Source organism: Malania oleifera, chromosome 11 (genome assembly GCF_029873635.1).
Source record: "Malania oleifera isolate guangnan ecotype guangnan chromosome 11, ASM2987363v1, whole genome shotgun sequence".
NCBI lineage: Eukaryota > Viridiplantae > Streptophyta > Magnoliopsida > Santalales > Ximeniaceae > Malania > Malania oleifera.
The window spans coordinates 40234282-40254540 of record NC_080427.1 but is presented as its reverse complement, the minus strand read 5'-3'; the positions used below and the strand labels follow the sequence as shown (position 1 = coordinate 40254540).

The following is a 20259-nucleotide window of genomic DNA, read 5'->3' as shown; positions in this document are numbered from 1 at the left end:
AGTTGAGAAAAGTGTTATACGCTTAGAAATATCGAACTTTAATATTGGGAGTTTTCATTTCCAGGGGTGTTGAATTGGGAACGTTGGGAATCATCCCAGAGTTGAGGTGTCACGCCCCGAACCCGGAAATGGAACCCAGGGGTGAATTTAAGTAACCTAACCTGTCTCTGTATTAATTAAAACATACATGATACCACATAAAAAGAGGGTCCGACCCCGTAGGGTGAACGGATGCCCTACATACATATATACAAACGTCCATACTCATCACAATATGCAGCGGAATACGGTCTTTCTTTACATAAACTATACCATACCAGAGTCTATACCATACAAGGATATACATCCCTACAAATACCATACATACTACGGGCGTCTACAAAAACCCATCATGACAACCCGGTTACAAAAACTCGTACCTATCAGGCACTAGTAGTAGCTAAACGACACCCTTCGCTTCCAGATGCTAGGATGCTAATTTCGGCTACCCAAAGGACCTGAAAAACATTTGTATATATTCGGGGTGAGACACCTCTAAGTGAGGGAGAGACACCTCTAAGTGAGGGAGAAAACATGTAGTGACTCGAAGAATAATAACATTTTAATAATAAGAGGGAGAGAAAATAGATACAGAAACAGAAGGAGGCCATAGACTTTGTCGACGAACGTTGAGCGTTCGTCGACGACATCGCATTTTGGAGATAATAATAATAAAAATAATTTTGAAGAATTTCCAGGGAATTGGTCGACGAATACAGGGTTTCGTCGACAAGTTCATAAGGAAATTCATCGACGAATACAGGGCTTCGTTGACAAAATTAATGAAGGACTTGTTGACGAGGTGACGTTTCTCGTCAACGAATTTGGCAGTATAAAAATGGGAAAACTGGGATTTTATCTCATTTCCAGCACCACTCTCTCTCTCTCCTACGACTCTCTCTCCCTTCTCTCTTCGTTTCCGGCCTCACCAGTCGCCAGATCGACGATCCAAAGCTACCACGACGCTCTTAGAGGAATTCTCTACAAGTTTGTCGGAGCGGATCGTCAGGAAAACGAAGTTGAAATTCATTCCAAATTCAAGGTAAGGTCTTTTATTGAGTTTTTGACTTTCTCGCAGTTATAGGAAATGATGTAGATTAAGAAATACTGATGTTTTGTTCTGAGACATTGTGTTTTCAGGATGTTGAGTTAGGAATCCTGCGGGTATAGAGCTAGATTTTTATAGGGGCTTGTCAAAGTTGAGGTAAGGGAAATATGTTATCTAAGAGTTTTTGTAATGATATTAGAGATTTTATAGATGCATAACTACACCTTTTTACTATACATAATTTTCAGAATATGAGTTTGAAACAGTATTTGTTTTAGAATATGAGTTTAAATGCTTGTGTGGCTTGAGTAGATTTTTATGAGATGAAAAAATTTATACAGTTATTATAATATATCATACTATACCGAATTGAGAGACGGCGATATGTAACGCCTCAATCTCAGTGAGAAATTATACAGATTATACAGATAAGGATATACAGTTACAAAGAGATTTACATGCATATACAGTTTTTATACAAGTAGTTTCATGAACAGATATTTATATATATATATATATATATATATATATATATACATATACAGGTATGCATATTTATTCAGATCAGTATGTGTATCACAGTTTTATACAGAATGTTATATATACAGAGATTACAACATTTACAGTACAGAAAGAAGAAGTTACGATAATTTTGGAAACATGATGAAAACAGTAAAAGATTATATATGTATATATGTATATAGTATCAGATCCCTGAGGAAAGATACACAGACAGATACAGATTACAAAGCACGGTACCGTTGTTAGATACAGATAGAGTGCAACCACATATCTCAGATAGTATGTGGGTACCGTTAGCCGTGCTCGGAGAGTATGCAACTCCCCAGTACACTGGGTTGAGGGGGCCGATTTGATGAGGTAGTAGCCAGTCCCAAGCTTAGGAGAGGATGCAGTTTGGTCGGGCTGAGGTAGTGTAGAGTATGATGACTTATCTGGAGGGCCGACCAGATAGAGTCCCGCCTACGGGCCGCACAACCCTGTCATGAGGGGTCAAATCATGACGTACAGAATCCCAGGGATAAAAGCACAGTTATATATATATATATATATATATATATATATATATATATATATGTTTATAGTTTTACAGTATATGATGAGTATAGTATGATATTACCAGTATGAAAAGTAGAAAAATAGATGATACAATATGTTTTAAATTGTGAAAGAAAGATATGTTTTACAGATGATTGATTACATTACAGTTCAGTTATTATTTTTAAAAGTATCCTTAACTTAGTTGCCACACACTAGCAATAGCATATTTCCACTTATTGAGCGTTGACTCACCCCATTATTTTACCATTTTTCAGGTGAGCCAGCTAGGCAAGCAGATCAGGCTCGCGGATAGAAAGTAATTAGATCACCCTGGTTATAGGGTGATTTTTTGTCAGAGCTGTATATTTTTTTTGAGTAGATGACACTGAAGGGATATTTTTGTATGGTCTGTATATTCTGGATTCTGGTATTGTACAGTTTATGTATAAATGGTTTTATGATTTGTGTTTCCGTTGCATAGGAATGTTTTTGGTATATATATATATTTTTTAAAAAATGATAAGAATTTTGAGATTGTTACAAAACAGGTTATATCAGTGTGTGTCATACCAGTGTCATTTTACATACTTTATAACACTATACATATGATACAGTTGAAACAATTTGTACAGTTTCAAAATAGTTCCATACATTTCGATACAGTTCCAGTATTTTCACAAAAACCCATTCCAGTTCATACGATACCCAAATACATACATACATACATACATACATACATACATACGGTCAGTGTTGTCACACTAGTTTGCAACTACACCAGGTCACCTCGTCTCACAGCAATTACATTGCTACATACGCAACTACGCTGCGACGATCAAGGCCCAATGGTGAATCCATTGCTACATACGCAACTACACAAGGTCACCTAGTCTCACAGTGGTTACGCTTCTACACATGCAACTACGAAGATCTACGACTCAGGCCCAATAGTGAATCCATTGCTACATATGCAATTACACAAGGTCACTTAGTCTCACCCCGATTACATTGCCACGTGTCAAACTACGCTGCGACGACCTAGGCCCACTGTGAATCCATTGCTAGATATGCAACTACACAAGGTCACCTAGTCTTACCCCGATTACATTGCCACGTGTCAAACTACGCTGCGACGACCTAGGCCCACTATGAATCCATTGCTACAAACGGTGTAGATCACACCTTCGGTGACCAGCCGAATCATACTGGTGATATTTCACACCTCGGATATAGAGCCGGCCACTCTCGCCACGGTAAGTACCCGAAACCTGGCTGTTTTACAAATCCTTGGAATCATTTTGGAACTTACGTTCCTATACATCTCAGCGTACGGTAATTAGCCGCCACATAACTATTTCACAAATATCTGGAACAAAATACATACATACAAACATACCACACTTATTTGGTTTACGGCAAATCATATCGTTTCACAAATTCAAGTATACAGTTTATGTAAATATGGATTACGGTCATCTCAATAATACAGTTTAAACAAGACAAAAGGTTTTCCAAACAAAATAGAGATGATACCCGAAATCCCCAATTTTCTCGAAAACTGTAACCCGAAAATCTCGTGTTTTTACCCGATAGATTTTCCCAAATAAGTAGCCAAAACATACATACGATCGTAGCCTATAGGCTTACCGGTCCTGATTTCAAAAATGGACAGATATAAACAGAATCCCTTTACCTTAACCCGAATTCCAACCACGAACTCTACGGTCCTCAAAACTACGAACCAAGACTCCAAAACCAACAAACCACAGTACAGTACATGCTTACAATCCGTACTACTACACATATACTGAATCAGAAATGAAAACCAAACCTTACCTCGATTTTGGCCCGAAACCCGAAATCCTTCGAAACGAGATTCCGATCCAGTAGAAATGTAGAGAAATCTTCATTGATCCTCGCAGTAACTGTGGATTTATGAATCCGGTGACAAACGGTGAAGGAATCAAAGAGAGAGAGAGAGAGATCCAAAACTTAGGAGCTAAGCAACCCCAAAATATCCTTTTATAGACCTTTGACCCGAGGGATTTCATCGACGAAAAGGTGTCTTCGTCGACGAAAAATCCGAAATTTCGTTGAGCAATCGGAGGCTTCGTTGACGAAGCCTGATATTTCCAATTTTCCACCTCTCAGCTTTCCTTCGTCGACAAACCTCTGAATTTCGTCGACGAAAATCCTACTACCTTCGTCGACAAATTCTGGCTTCGTCGACGAAGCCTGCAAATTCCATTTTACCCCTCTTCTACAATATGATTCCACATCCCACGGTACGGGTTCTTACATGAGGTAAGGCTTTTAAGCCAAATTTGGCCTTAGGGTAGTTATAAGAAATGATGTACGCATGAAAATACTGAAATTTAATACTGGCAGTTTTTCATTTTTAGGGTATTGGTCAGGAAATCCTACGGGGGGGTAGATCAGATTGTTTTGGGGGCTTTCTCAAAAGTCAGGTAAGGGGATAAACTAAGCTAGTTTTTGTTGTGAGAAAATGCATGTATATGTATATATATATAACATCTGGTTTCAGGAAAAATAATTATATTTATATATATGATTTATATTTGAAAATTTCTGTGAAAATGATCGTATGTTGAATATGTGAAAATCCGCTAGTGTGGCATAAGCATAAAATGTATGAGAAACTGTTTTCTGGGAATGTGATTATGATACGGGTTTTTTATGATGGAAAACTAGCGTACGGGCCAAGATATATATATATATATATATATATATATATATATATGTGATTTGCCGGCGTATAGGCCATGCTATGTGGATGAGATTTGCCAACGTACAGGCTGTGCTATGTGATTTGCCGGGGTACGGGCCGAGCTATGTGATTTGCCAGCGTACGGGCTGTGCTATGTGATTTGCCGACATACGAGCCGAACTATGACAAAATGTGTAATACCGGCATACGAGCCGATGATTTTCATGATACACATATGCAAAATGATATGACTAATTTGATAGTTAATGATATGAGATATCCATGTATCACGATTTCAGTATATATTATATGATATCAGAAGCTGGTTGACTTGGTCTAGGCTAGCACTTGTACGGTACCGTTGCTATGTGTCGATGGTCTTCGTGATCATGATATTTGTTAACGCCGCTGTACGGAGTGGTGTGAGATTGGATGGTCAATGTGGTTTATAAGAAGTGTGCTGATCGCCCCTGGTGTACGGACCAGGTCTGGCAGACCCATCGGACTTACAAACTACTGTTTGACTTGGCAGTGGTCGGCTAACCATTGTCAAGTCCCGCCTTCGGGCCACACAACCCAGTCATGTGGGGGCAATACATGACAACAATTAGCTAACCTACTAGGATGGTTTTTATGTTATTATTACTACATGAGATGAGATATGTTTATGAAAATGCAATATGTTCTGCTATGATTTGATATATACATGTTTTCCCAGATTTGACAAAACAGTTCTGAATATGTTATGTATGGTATATGTAGAACACAAAATACTCATGTTGCCACACACTGGTATTAGTTTGTTTCCCTTACTGAGAGGTGTCTCACCCCTAAATTTTATAAACTTTTCAGGAGCCCCTGATAGGAGAGCAGGAAAAGCTAAGCTGATCTAGAACAGTTGTTGCCCTTTTTGAGGGGTAAGTTTTTGGTCGAGACAGTTAGGTTTTTGTGAGTTTGTCCCTAGATTACATTTTTGGGTTGTATATATATATATATATGGAAATACAGTGATTGTAGAAACTCTGGTTATTGTAATATATGATATGTGATGTATATGATTGCATGTTTCCTCCTGCTTAGGCTTCCGTTTTGTGTTTCGATGTTTCCCTGGTACCCATGGGTCCAGGTAGATGGTGACTTGCTGAGATGGAATGGATGACGTTGATATTATTATTAAAAAAAATATGAAAAATGAGCAGGTCGTGACAGTTTAGGTGGTTGGAAAAACTCCATCTATTTCTCACCTATTTTTTTGTTGATAGTTTCTCTTTATAGAGGCAATGGAAAGGTTGGATTTGACCATTCTTCAAATTCTAAATACCTACCATGAACAATTTGGCTAACTTCTCATTTATGAAAATTCTAGAATTTTCTCTAATATAAATACTTGTTTAGTTTTGAAGAAATTGTATTGAAAAAGTAATTTGGTTGATTGGGATAGCCTCATTTCTCAAAAAGCAAAAGGAGGGAGGGCTAGGTTTTGAAAATATGGAAACCTTTGATAGTTAAACAAGATTAGATAATAATGCTGGTGTCTAATACCTTGACTTATTAGACAATTAAGACTGAATAATTCATAGTTTCTCTTTCATCTTGGTAAAATGCAATTCTTATGCCTCCTATTTTTGAAAGAGCTTCTCCAACTCCCAAAGAGTTAATCTTTGAAAATTTTTCCTAAAGATTACTAGCAACAAAGATTCTATTGATATTTGAAAAGAACCATGGGTCCTAAATAGTTCAACTTCTTGTAGTGACCGCCAAAATCATCATGATTCTTCCATCTCTAAAGTTAGTAATTTGATTAATTAAAGTTCCGAACAATGTAAGATGGATGAGATAAGAAATTAGACTCCATCCTTGCATTTTTACCTAGGTCAATTTAGGAAGTCTTTCTTTAATAAGACCAAGCTAATTCTAGTTATTGGGTTGCTTTGGATTTGCTTAGCAAGAATGGTAGTCATAGGCCCTCTCAATCATACTATATTTCTATTTAACTAATGAGTATTACTTGGAAAGTTACAATACTCTCTAGCGTTAAGGTCTTTATTTAGAAATATTAGTGAACTAAGTTGGACCAATTCATATTGAGCTTGTCCTCTCTGTGAAGTTGAGAAGGAGGTCATAAATCATTTATTTGTATATTATGAATGAACAGACTGTTTGGTTTAGGTCTCCTTTGCCCCGACTTATCCTTTAAGGGTTTGGAGAATGGTCTTTTAAATTTAGTAATAGTTAGGATAGAGCTAACTCAAACTTGTTCTTCTCAAACCAAGTAATTTATAATATGGACATTATACAATGAAAGAAGTCACATCATCTTTCAAAAAAAAAAAGTCCTCTTTATATTAGTGCATCTTCATTTTCTGTAAAAGAAATTTAGTGACGAGTCTTGAACATTGAGGATAAAGGTTATTATCATGACATTGATATAATTTATCAATCTAGTCACTCAATTGTAAGATCTCAATCAATCTTGTAAATGAATAAGAGTGCTCATAGGATTTCAAATGTTAGACAAATTTAAGAGTGCTTAGATTCTCAAATAGCCATTAAGACTTTGTTGATTTTTTAACTATTCCTAATTAATTGATTCTGCATAAAAAAAATATTCTCAAGTTGAACCCATATTATTTCCAAATGGGTAGCTCAACGACCTGAGCATGAGGTTTATGCCCGAGTCCTAGAATTCTACGGCCTTGTTGGTTCCTTCTAGGGAAGTCTCCATTTACCCAAAACCAAATTGTATGAGAGAGAGAGAGAGAGAGAGCCTTATGTCTCGCAATTCTATTGAATCGTGCGCGACAGTGATTGTGATGGAGCGACGGTTCAGCCCTGATGGGTATTGGGCGGATGTCATGACCTCTTGAAAGGAATAGCTTCAAAGCCATCATCTCCTTCGGCATCAGAGGCGTGGGTTGACACTCACGGGGGGGAATTCCTGATATCGTTGTTTTTTTCCATATGGGTCTCTCGTAAAGTTTCCCTTATGGGGTTTTCTTGGTGGGTAAGCCTCTTGATTCGTTTCTCCTTTTCCTCTTAAGGTTAATTGGGAACTGTTGTGTGTATGTTGCTCCTTTTTTGGTTGATTTTGCCTTATTTTTTCCTTGATTTATGTGCTTAATTGAAGCTATGAGATTATTAGATCTACGAGTTGTTACTGTTCTTGATGAATTGTAAATTGATTTGGGTATATTATTGTTCTTACATGTATTGCTGGCTGTTGATAATTACACATGCTGAAATTCTGAGAGTTTGTGAAATGGGCATATTTTGTGTGCTTTGATTTTGGTCATTAGTGCTTGTTCTCTTGACAGCCTTGCTTTAATTTTTTTTTTTCGATGAATTAGGGAATTTTGTGTTTTGAAAAGCTACCTTACTCGTGTTTCATCCAATAATTAGAAATCATGTCTATTTGTGCTGTTTTCCTCTCTTGGTGGACCATGAAAATGGGAAAAAGAAAACCATCATTTATTTTTTTTCCCACATAGTTTTTTTAATAACAAAGTCTATTTTTTTCCATATAGTAAAAAAAAGGGAAAAAAAGAATGTTTTCTTTGGAGATTAAGTTATGATTATGAAGAGCTATTGGCATTGATACATGTTACCAACTAGGGAGCACTGAGTCACTGACACTCCAAGAACTTCTAAGTGCTCACGTTTGACACGCTCATCCGACACCACCTGGCAATTTAATTGATTCAATTTTTCAACATGACAACAACATTTTGTGACACAGACCGACACATTTTGTATATGGCTCAAACCGGTCTTACCTTGAATGTGGAACATTCTGGTTCATTGAATGAGAATGGGATCATGGTACACCATGTGCTCTATAATGTGGATCGTTAGGCTTGGTGAGAAATATGCAATGGCATTAGTATATTTTGGGAGGATGTTGAAGTGTTTGAAAATCTAGGAAAGATTTTTGTTTGTTGAAATAGATTAATAATGGCTCAAAATGGAGTTATAATGCAATAATTCTCCACTCTAACAAAACAACATGCTATCTAACAAATATTGAATGAAAATTTTGGATTGTTAGACTTGTGTTCAAGAACGAAAATGTACCATGTTTTGGGTACCAATACATGGTTTGCTAGGGTGATGACGTTTTTTGATAACTACGATATTTTTGGACACGGCCCAACACATTTTTGGATAAGTCTCAAAGGCTTTTTGAGACAATCCAACATTTTTATTTTAGGGTGTTTTTCTTATATATTTTATTGCTAGTACTACGTATTCTTGGACCAATGGTTTTCATGTTCCTTATTGCTACTTGCTTCTTGTTGTTTGTTATTGGGCAATTTTTCATTATGATCATACTTTTATAATTATTTAATATATCTGATGATACCTTTGTAGATTTGTAGTGTCAATTTATGAAATATGAATGCAAACAATGAATATAGATGAAATTTATTTGTAGATAATACATTTATAAGGTCTATAATCCATCGAGAATTTGCTATACCACAATTTTTACCGTCACAGGAAAAAATCAAAACTAAATATGCTTAAAGATGTTCTTTTTTTGATTGATGTATTCCTGCTCTTTTCTATCCTTGACTTTCGAAAATTGCTGTATTGTCGTATTGGTATTTTGTCGTGTTTGTATCACGTGTCCTTGTTGGAGCTTCTTAGATTATCAAATGGAAGTGGAAGTTTTTTTCCTTTTACGTCTCTTTCTCTCTCTTTCAGCTTTATAATGAACTCCAAGCCACAATAAGGAAGCCTTGGGTCAATAAATACCACTTTCTATTTTCATTTAAAGAATTTTATCCTAGTATTGAACATTGTTGCTTATGATTTTTGATGACTTAGAGGCTTAAGAACATCATGAATGGTTTTTTGCTTTCTTTTTCAAGTGATAGCAATCGATGGCAATCCTTATACTAATTTTTTTGCTTAGCTAACCAGTTTTGCATAATGGTCACAAAATACTTAAGTCAATTAGTTATTATATGACCTCAATTCAGTGGAAGGTGTGAACACCCTATCATAATTGAGAGTGCTGTTCATGGTTTAAAGAAAATATTTAGAGATCACTGGCCTTTATGCTGTTGGAGTTGATGGACATGCCCAGGCATGCACTTGGTGCAAAATAGATAAATAAATAATAGAAAATTCTAGCCTTGAGAAACATAGAAACTTGGTCTGACCTCTTGGGTATATTGAGTGTAATGATGTGCAGCAAAGGTTTTAAGAGTTTTTTCGTGATTCATTTGGTCTATTGTAGACTTGTAGTTCAATTGTGTACCCTTTTGTTCACTTAGGTTTATTGCTTTGTGTCTTAAAACCCGTCCACGAATATTGTTTAGGGAGGATGTATTAGTTGTTCTAATTGTTCCTGGTATCAACTAAATCCTGAAATTTAATTGTCTTATGATGGATCATGGTCTACCTTGGTTTTCATGCCTGGCATTCCATCTCAGATGTGCTCCAAATCTCTTTTCAACTGCTTCTGAAATGTCTACCTTTCCTTTAATGCTTTTCCTCTACTTGTAAACCAGGTCATGCTACCTTTGTGTCTCGTTATCGAATAATAACATAAAAAAATCAAATGACAAATATAATTTGATCTCATTCCATCATTTGGCTCCATTTCAGACAAACATATATTAAGAATTTCGACCTCAATAAATAACTTTTACTATTATTCTATTGTTTTCACAGTTTCCATTATTGTCATTTTATGCCAATATTTTATATATAAATTGATTTTTGAAGGGACATCCTAGGTCTCAACTTTTGAACTAGAGGTGGTGGGGTTGTTTGGTATAGACTTAGGTTACATTTGGTTTGCGGAATACCTATTGTTAGGGATAGATTAGTTTTAATAGGTTATTACAATTAGTTATACAAGAAATTATGTTCTTACTATAAAGCAAATAATAACGGGAAATATTTTATGAGTCCATAATAAGGAATAGACAAGGAATATCTGTTCCCAAATTTCATCATGGGTATGTTTATTCATTTTTTATTACATGTTGAATGAATAATTAGGAGTATATAAGAAATAACTATTTCGTTGATTCTCAAAATTTAAACTATATTTCATCTTATTCCAATGAATAGCTACTCCCCCAAACCAAATGCGTTGTTATGGTATTCAGTTTTTGTCTATAATTTTCTACCTAAGCTTTTCTTGTAGGCATTGCACAATATTCAAATCTGCTGGTTATTCTTGGAAAAAAAAAAAACACTTTCCTTTACTGGAAGATAAAGCTTAGTGTGAATGAGCCATGGAAACTGAACCTGTCCTTTGTCTTTGGAATGGCATTTGGGATGTCTTATTCTTTAAAAGCATGTTAGTAGCTTATTTGTACATTGATGAACTTACGTATTATTTAAAAATGAAATTGTTAAAATGTACAATTTTGGATTAAGATTTTGCATTCAGTTTTGCTGCTATGAAAAGTACTGCAGAATCCATCCTTTGGCATGTTTGGTGTACTGCCTTTGCTGTTCTCTTTAGAACATGCCATGAAGCCATAAACCCCAGAGGCCAGAGCCAACACCACTCATTTTCCATACTAGGGGGATGAGTTCATCACACATCATAAGCCCCGAAAGTTTCGTTAGTTTCGCTTAACTTAAACTGTATTTCTTAGAATTTAATTTGTTGACAGTTTAATGCTTTGAACTCTCATATTCATTCTAGCCAAGTCTCTGCTGAAGGATCTAATTGAACACTGAAGCTTTAAGGATCATATTGTCAAATTGAAACTTAAAGGAGTGGAATATAATCCAATAAAACTTCAGAAATCTGTAGTGTAATTTACCCTTCCCCTTTTGATCTTGTTGCTTTGCTTGCAGGATTTTGATAATTTGGTTTCAGGCCTTCAGCTTGCAGCAGCTGTGTGAAACAAAAGAACGAAAAAAACTAGATTTGAAGTTCTGAGTACGGCTGGGAAGGAGTTTCGTTTCAACCAAGTTACACAGACAAACTTAAGGCACCCATTCATCATATAGCCGAGAGAATGAATTTTACATTGTTACATTCATATCCACTGCAACAGAAAAAATCTGCATCTCACCATCCACCCTCTTGGAAGACTTCATTAAGTCAACAAAAATAAATAAATAAATAAATAACAAACCAATTACATTGTTCCGAACAGGAACCAATCTTAACATGAAATTTGAGCCTTAAAATCATAACATGCATGGTATAAAAGAATAAAATGCAATCCAAATGGGATTTATGATTCTATTTCTGTATGGTAATCCAACTAATTTCTTATTTCAATCACGCAAGCTGCTAAGAAGTTAGATGTCGTCGATGCAATCATCTTCTTGTTGGTCAGCTGTTGCAGCCATGGCCATCTCTGCTGGTTCTTCAATCATGCTTTCGTGCCCCCTCCGCAGTTCTACATCTGGGTTTAACCCATACATGCATATGAATACAAGAAAGGCAAAAGGCAAACAAAATGACAAAACAGAAAAGAAAAACACATGGATTAAACCTGTAATTTTCTCAGCAAATGAATATCAGGTTCGCACAAGAATAAGTTACATTTATTTAGCAATCAATATGCAATATGTTTTTATTTAATTGATTGCTAAAACGAATTCATGTTTTACACTTTTATTAGTTGTCTTTTTTAACAGTTTAATTTTTTATTTTCTTGTCCTCAAAGTCTACTTTTTAGCCTACTGTAAACTATTTTAACTTGATGGGCAAATACAATTTAGTAATTTTTTTCCCAATAAATAGTCTTTGATTGAAAATAGAAAATTTTGCAAAATAAGGATAAATACTTGGTAAAGGAAAGTCATATAGACAAAGAAATTTTTAAAAATAATAATGCTGCAATTGGAAGCATGAATTTCAAGTCTTAGATTTGAATTTAGATGAATTTGAACAAATTTCAATTCAATTTTGTAATGCATCTTATCTAAATCCAATACAAATTCAAATTCAAAGCTAAAAAATCTTTGACACATTAGAATTGAAGAAGTTATGTAAACCTACAATTTTAGAATTTAAGTTGTGAGCTCCATAAATTTTAATGACTTCAACTGAGTTTGATGTTTTTAAGAAAGGGGGGAAAAAAAAAAAAAAAAGATCTGCACAAAAATACAGTATTAACTTATTTGAACTAGAAGCCGGAAGCATGAGCAAGATAATTTTGTTAACTTCCACGACCAGTTGAGAGTAATTTCAGTCAACTCAATGGGAAATCTAGCTCAAAAATTGTGAGCAAAACTGTATTTTGCTTTTGGTAGTAGGGGATGAGAATATAGATATAGTTATGAGATTAGTATTTTTCTTATGTTGCAATGAGCTTTAATATTCAATCAGTATTGAATATTTTACAGTGAACTGAAACCACACACCAAACAAAGAGTGTATTCATATATTAATTACAAGGAGTCATGTTAGTTATGCAGTATATAGTATTTCTCAATATTACCTCAACCAAAATATTTGGTGGGTATACTTTAATTTAAGTGGACATTAAAAATGGAATAAGTCTCTTTATACATGTAATGAATGATAGATATACAATCCAAGAGAGTTGGAATGTTGGGGTCTGAAATTTTTTTCCTTCCCTTCTAATTGTTAGTAATAATCCAAAAATTACAGGAATCCTTGAAAGCATATTGAAAAGTTGAAATCAGATTTCGGTAAGACGAAGAAGAAGAAGAATAAGAAAGAAGAAGAAACAAAAGAGGTAATACACAACAGAATGCAGAGAAATTTATCATGTGCACATGTATTTATTACCACTTTCACCATCGGATGCATCTGCAAGCTTTGTAATTGCATCAATCAGTGCCTGTTCGTGCTCCTGCATGACAAATGAAGATTAAGCTTATGATGCTACAGATTGTGTGAGAAGCATGGGACATGTTGAAGCATGCAATTGTGTTCTTACTTTCAGCATTTTTTTTGCCTTGTCGAATTCGAAAGGATCGGGATTACTGGCACTGAAAAGTCTTTCTACCTATAAAGATTTAATTCAGGAAAGATTAACAATGAGCATAAATTATTATATTATTGGGTGAACTAACAAATTCGCGCCTACCTCCTTTACGAGTGTATCTGTGCTAAGTATTTCAATATCATCCAAAAGCTTATTTCCAATCCCATTTTGTGATGATGGGAATTCTTTTCTCGACTGAACCTTTGTGAATCCTCCTCTCCCTCTTCCAGTTCCAGCAGCTGGAGGGGCAGCACCACCATGGCTCATGGATTTCTTAACCCCATGGCCTTGTCCACCAGGACCCTCTCGATGAGATATTCCTGGATCCTCACCCACCCATCGGATGTCTTCAGGAGAAATCTGCAAAATGTAAGTATAGCATATCAAATCAGCATTGTCTATGAGACAGCAGACAGGGTCTTTTACTAAAATTTTTGAAACAATATTAGTTATATTAGAAATGTAAAGGCATTTGGAAGATGAACAAACATACAGAATTTTGAGCTAGTAGTGTCTGAAATTGATTCTCTCACAAGGTCACCAATTGACCAATTTTCTTTAGATTGATTACAAACAATTGAATCTCAAAACAATTGACTTCATTGGAAGTCTGAATAAATGGTGTCAACAAGAGCATCAACAAAGAGAAACTTGAATGGTAAACCACAGAATTGGAGCTTTTTGCAAAATCAGTGTTACCATTCCTCTCCAAGAAATTTTGTGGCAGGAATATTTTTAGAAGACTGAATTTCCAAAATGAGAAAAAACTACTTGAAGGAGATGGAAGATTAATATCATTCTTGGTGGAAGTTAGGTGTATGAGAATGCAAATGAAAATTGGAACATAAAATAAACTCTAAGCACTTCTTCCTCGAGACCTGAATGATCACATCATCAATAATTCCTCAGAAAATGACAACTGTTTGTGCGCTAAGACCAGAAATGGTTTCTGTACTGCCTGTGAAATACCCATCCACTTGGACGGACAGAATCAGAAAAACTATTCATTGTTTAGCTAGGGTTTTAAATGGGTTAAGAAATTAGAATGTGCCCAAAAATAACATGTTTTTATGTAGTTTTAGGTGGGAATTTTTTTAAAATATTCCAGTTAAGTAAAAATTAACACATGAAAACATGTATTAAATGTCAATGTCAGGGGCATGGGCACGCTACACAGGTACTACACGGAGTATGTGTCCCTGTTGCCCCATTTTTCCTCAATACTTCGAAGGAGGAGATGCATATATTCTTAATTCACAATAACCAGTCCACAAAACTTTGCTCCCCACCATCCATGCCAGTATGCATGTTTCTATATAAGTGATACGCATGGAGGACCCATTATGTTAAATATGTGTTTCATTTTTTCTTGAATTATAAAACAGGCAATATTAGTTGCCCAACAATTCAACCTCAGCTCAATGTTCTAGGATTTGGCAATGAGATCCTACAATTGTCTCAAGAGTACAATGTAAAACATGCTGCATTACAAGGGTCACAAATCCTTATGGGTAGCATACCTTAACTATAAAAGGGATATCACCCACAGCATGATGTTACTTGAGAACTAATTTTGAAAGTAATTTTGTTTATGAGCTATTTTCTTAATGGTTGCCAAAAAAAAAAAAGCTACAAAACGCACAATCCATGTTTTAGCACAAAGCAAACATAAAAGCTACCTCTTTGAGATCAACCCATTCCCAGGTCTCGTTTGCAGTGCGTATGTCATATACAAGAGCATGTCGACCCTGAAAAAAAAAATCAAATATTAAGGGTCGGCTACACAATCTGTTCAGAACTTGAGAACATGTCAGTTAAACATGCCCAATGTTTAAGGGGAAAGTGTGAGGAAATTATTTCACCTCGGAAAGGATAGATCTAAGCCTCGAGACACAAGATAAAGACTTTTGACCTTTAAGCTTTATGGTTATAAATATGTAAAAACAAAAAAACAAAAACAAAATAACAGAAAATAACAAAAAATAGCAAGAAAGATACATAAAATATGCCAACAAATAACTTAATATATTCAACTAAATTAGATATTTTAAACATGTGTTAGTGTAGTTACAGAGAAGTTCAGCCATGACTCATGAATCTAAGTATATGTTCATGATAACATTGATACCAAAAAGATATGCAAGCATATTTAGTACAGAGACATGGTTCCTAATAATAATAATAATAATAATAATAGGAAGAAGAATGAAGAAAGGAAGAAAACAAAGAAAGAAACAGAATTTAATATGTTATTTAACGTAATATAATGATAAGTGAAATATAGCTAGTCACTTAAAATAGGACATAATTATAACACGAGATGCACATTGGACTATGGAAGCCGGCTGTGCAAAGGTTTGTTGCACAACCGTGCACCTTTTGCAAATATTTGGAGTGTGACCTGTGGGCCAAGATGACTAAAATTAATGCAGTTTGGGCATGTGAGCTACTAGGCATTTTATACTGTGGTGTACCGTGTACCTCATGAGGGTTATAATCAGTTATGACAGCCTCGTAGAAGTTGTTGTCCTCAGGCCATCTTGTCATAACTTTCCTTCCAATCAGGGAATCAAATGATGCTGCTGCTTCAGCAGGTTCATTTGACATAGGGGCACCAGAAGAACTGCGATTAGCAAATTGACCCCTTCCTGTAGAACCTGTAGAAGGGTATTTCATGGGCTTAACCGAGGATAAACCGGGAAATGGCTGGCCCTGTTAAGGAAAACAGCAGAGAAGGATAACAAACCAAAGGAATGAAAAAACAAGTCTCTCTTGGCATTTGCATTTAAAATAATGAACGTACTGGTTTAGGCCTTTTCCCTCCAGCTCCTAGTGGTGGTGCTCCTTGTTTGGGAGCAGAAGGCTGCATGGATGCAGCTACTGACTGACAGTGTAAAGCTGGCGATGACACGCCCAGTGAAACTGAAGGCATTGGTTGGGACATCTTTTGTTTCTTGTGTGATGCTGAAACAGTAGGAGTATGTACTGGATCGTGTACTTGAAGCCCACCTGCTTGCCTCCACTCCCTGATGGCATTACCAACAAATTGCCCATTAAAAATGGGAAAATAAAATCCTTGAAAATTTAAGAGACAATGCTTAAAAAAAGTGATTGCACTATTAAATATTCATACCTTATCCTTCGAATAAGGTCATCGGCATTAACCCTGCTCAAAAGCTCTCGGTGTTCATCATCTGATACTCTGAGCTCTTTCCTAAGCTCTGTTATTAAACCTTCTTTCTCCTAAAAAAAAAAAAAAATCATTATCAACATGAAATACAAAGCTGAAGACAAGGCAAGAAAACAAAAAAAAAAAACTATATTACCCAAGAAATAGCATCTGACTGAGCTTGAAATGCTCGCAGGACAGAACTGTATGCTTCTTGCTCAAGGTGGTGAATCTGGGTTTCCATATCGCTATGCGTCCTTGAATATGGGACAGAATTTACCATGGATCTTCCATTTCCAGCAGTCTTGCCCCTTCTTGCAAGTCTATTTTGATTTGATGGAGGAAGATCATCATCTGTATCTGTATTCATTGCAAATAACAAGAGCATGAATGAGCTTAAATGTTGGTTTTTAGTAGACAGGGCTGGAGGGAAGGGTCCATTATTCCAGTGGATTAATTGATTGCTCAAAGGGCCTGAGACACCATAAATACAGTAGTGGGAAGTAGGAAACAACTAAGCCAAACAATTGTCTCAAGCAGATGAAGGTTATCCCAACTAAATGGAACTTGCCACAAGATTCCCCCAAGCATTCAGCTTGGCAATATCAACTGTAAAATACCATACTACAAGGATCAATTTCCTAAAAATATACAGCAATAGTAGCCACAACACCACCTTTATGATACTGCTATAATAGGGGGGAAGAAACTACTAAAAAGGATCCTTGAATTTGTCAATACACTTCACAAGATTGATGCCAAAAATATCTCAATAATAATGCTCATCCATGCATAGATTATTTCCTTTCTCTTTAAAAAAAAAAAAAAAATTATACTAAAAGATTGAACTAAAGAGACCACAAGCTTCTATTAGATTATTGTAAGTGTACACATATTACAAACTAGTTGAGAATAGATTGAAGACAAGAAATTTTGGAGAGTTGAAAAGCTCACCTTTATAGAGAGATTTAGGAAAATCTAAACAATGTAGCCCATGCCCCAAGTACCAAGAAAGAATAACCACAAGTGGTCATTTGAAAACCTTTGCAAAGCCACCCAAGAAAAAAGAGAGAGAAGAAAATAAAAGATCAACTGGAGGGGAAAAACTGGCCGTTTTTGTTCCGAGGCATTAGAGTGTTCAGGAGATGGATTCAAATCTTTGATAATCAAAAAAGCTTGAAGTCAAGTGTTCATCATTGAGCAACAACACGAAAGAAGAATTACACAAAGAAAGCCCTGAGCAAGGACCCAAACCAACCTTCAATCCTGTGGATTTCAGAATAATATCAGCTATTCAGGATTCAATGAACTAGACTTGCCAATTATCCAAACACTGATGGAGGACACAGTAGAAGCCTAAACTTGGGAATTATGAGTTTTGATTTTGATATTTTTGATATTATATCATTTGAATTTTTGCCCTAGGGATTTTGGGGATATAATTTTCCACATTATCAACCGCCACATAACTGTGAAAACGTTCATCACAATTATTGCATTCCAACAGCAACAGTAAGAAAAATGAACACGGAGCACCTCGAACCCTAGTTACACGCTGCAAGCAAATATCTACTCAATTTTTTTTTAAAACAAAAAAACAGCGGGTGACGACCAACATTAACAAACAATGCAACGATCACTTTAACGAATCATCTAAACCAAAATCTCAAAAAAAAAAAACTATCCAGTCAAATTTCTACGCCAAAATACCACCAATCATTCACCATTCACAAAACCAAATTCAACAGGACGAAGCATAAAGTTTATTTATTTATTTTTTTTGGTTTCGCCATAAATTTCGAGCCTTGCATTTGGCATTGTGTGAAGTTCCAGGAAATCTACTACAATTTTGTATTGCACTTTGTACGAATCCACAACACCAAGGCATAAACTCCACATCCCCAAAAACTGCAAAAACCATTACGATGAACGAACGGGCAACTCACCGCTACTGTCAGAGAGCTCATAATCCATAGAAACTCTCCCACGCACCGGATCTTCTATAAAACTGAGTAGAACCTAGACACCGATGCTGCAAAGCAGACATGAACTGGCTCCAAACAAGCGACCCTTCAGAATCCGAAGCTGAGAGGAAACAACGAAGAAGATACAGTGCAGAGGCCGATCAAATCTTCAGGCATTGGTCCGCGAATCGTCACGAAGGATTGTTCGTACCAGCACAGAGAGCGAGCAGAGAGGAAGAGGGAGCGAGGAGTCGAGGCGGCAATTTATAGATTGAGAAAGGAATAGGAGTCGAAGAAAAATTCGTTAAAAATGAGATAGAAAGAGAGAGAGGAGAGAAACCCTTGACACGGTCGGACATGAAATGTCAAATGTTGCAACTTTTTAGCGTTGTTTTCGTTTTTTATTTATGGTTTGCTTTGAGTTCCGTCGCCTGTCGTGTTGGCCTTGGGCTGAGGCCCACAGAGAGACAAAATTAGGCCCTCCCAGAATTAAGCCCACGTATCATATATTACTTTGGTAATTTCATTGGAATTAATAAGGGGAATAGATTAACCAAAAATATAGTAGTTTTTAAAGCGGCAAAATTTATAATGTCAAATTTACCCTTTATTAAGTAATTTGTATAAAATAGAAATTTTAAATGAGTCCCAAAATTCAAATTTAAATACTCTAAACTCCCACTTCAAGCTATTCAACTCCTTCCTATTCAAATTCTACATTCTCTTCTTCCAACGTTCCATTTTATTAAGGAAGTTTTAATTTCCTTTAATTTAAAAGACAATTGCATGTATCTATAATTCCAAAATGTCCTTTCTACCTCAATAAGGATTTTCACCAAATCTGAAAATTAAAAGCGACAATTAGTTCATACAATTCCTAATGATTAATTCTTTTAATATCACTTTATTGTTTCATACAAGATCATACCCAAGCCAACCAAGTAATTCTTTCTCATAGCTATTACGTATTATGAAATTAGCTAAAATTGTGATGCATTAGAAAAAGAAGTAAGGGAAGAATTCTCAATCACGGTTGTGAAATTCTCCTTGATTTCTTGGAGAAAGTATTTTCAATAGTTATTCATATTTCAGAGGTGCAAATTTGTAACACCGAAGCAGCACCCAAAATATCAATTAGTCGCATACAAAAGAAGATTGTTCAAAAAGTCTAGTCATATTAGTTGACATGAATGGTAAGAAGATTATAAGGGCGAAGAGGTTATTAGAAGATTTGAATCAAAATGATGTTTTAGAATAATTATTTATTGTGTTTAAATAATATATATATATATATATTTAAATTGCTTTGTGGC

At 35.6% G+C, this 20259-nt stretch overlaps 1 protein-coding gene and 1 long non-coding RNA gene across 3 annotated transcripts; one reads left to right on the top strand and one right to left on the bottom strand.

Annotated features, from left to right (window-relative positions):
- Window positions 1–7530: 7530 nt before the first annotated feature.
- On the top strand, window positions 7531–12017 carry LOC131167695 (uncharacterized). The gene is made up of 2 exons (XR_009140133.1): window positions 7531–7878; window positions 11700–12017. It is a non-coding gene; the product is annotated as an uncharacterized LOC131167695 (long non-coding RNA).
- On the bottom strand, window positions 11948–19325 carry LOC131167694 (protein EMSY-LIKE 3). Of its 2 annotated transcripts, none has more exons than XM_058126534.1 (10): window positions 18929–19325; window positions 17140–17342; window positions 16947–17056; window positions 16617–16839; window positions 16295–16525; window positions 15493–15561; window positions 13916–14173; window positions 13766–13834; window positions 13615–13678; window positions 11948–12259 (listed from the first exon to the last, which is right to left on the bottom strand). In XM_058126534.1, the coding sequence occupies exons 1-10, from the start codon at window positions 18954–18956 to the stop codon at window positions 12153–12155; spliced, it is 1362 nt and encodes a 453-aa protein (XP_057982517.1). In that variant the 5' UTR covers window positions 18957–19325; the 3' UTR covers window positions 11948–12152. The 2 variants fall into 2 exon arrangements, with proteins under 2 accessions (XP_057982517.1, XP_057982518.1); XM_058126535.1 differs by having other exon boundaries at window positions 16295–16492; window positions 18929–19268.
- Window positions 19326–20259: the final 934 nt, after the last annotated feature.

Excerpts from the sequence above, each read along its gene's own strand:
- LOC131167694 (XM_058126534.1), bottom strand. The coding sequence starts at position 18,956 with ATGGATTATGAGCTCTCTGACAGTAGCG. Across the intron at positions 17,057-17,139 it reads AGTCAGATGCTATTTCTTGG|GAGAAAGAAGGTTTAATAAC; the intron begins GTAATATAGTTT and ends TTTTTTTTTTAG. Across the intron at positions 16,840-16,946 it reads GACCTTATTCGAAGGATAAG|GGAGTGGAGGCAAGCAGGTG; the intron begins GTATGAATATTT and ends TAATGCCATCAG.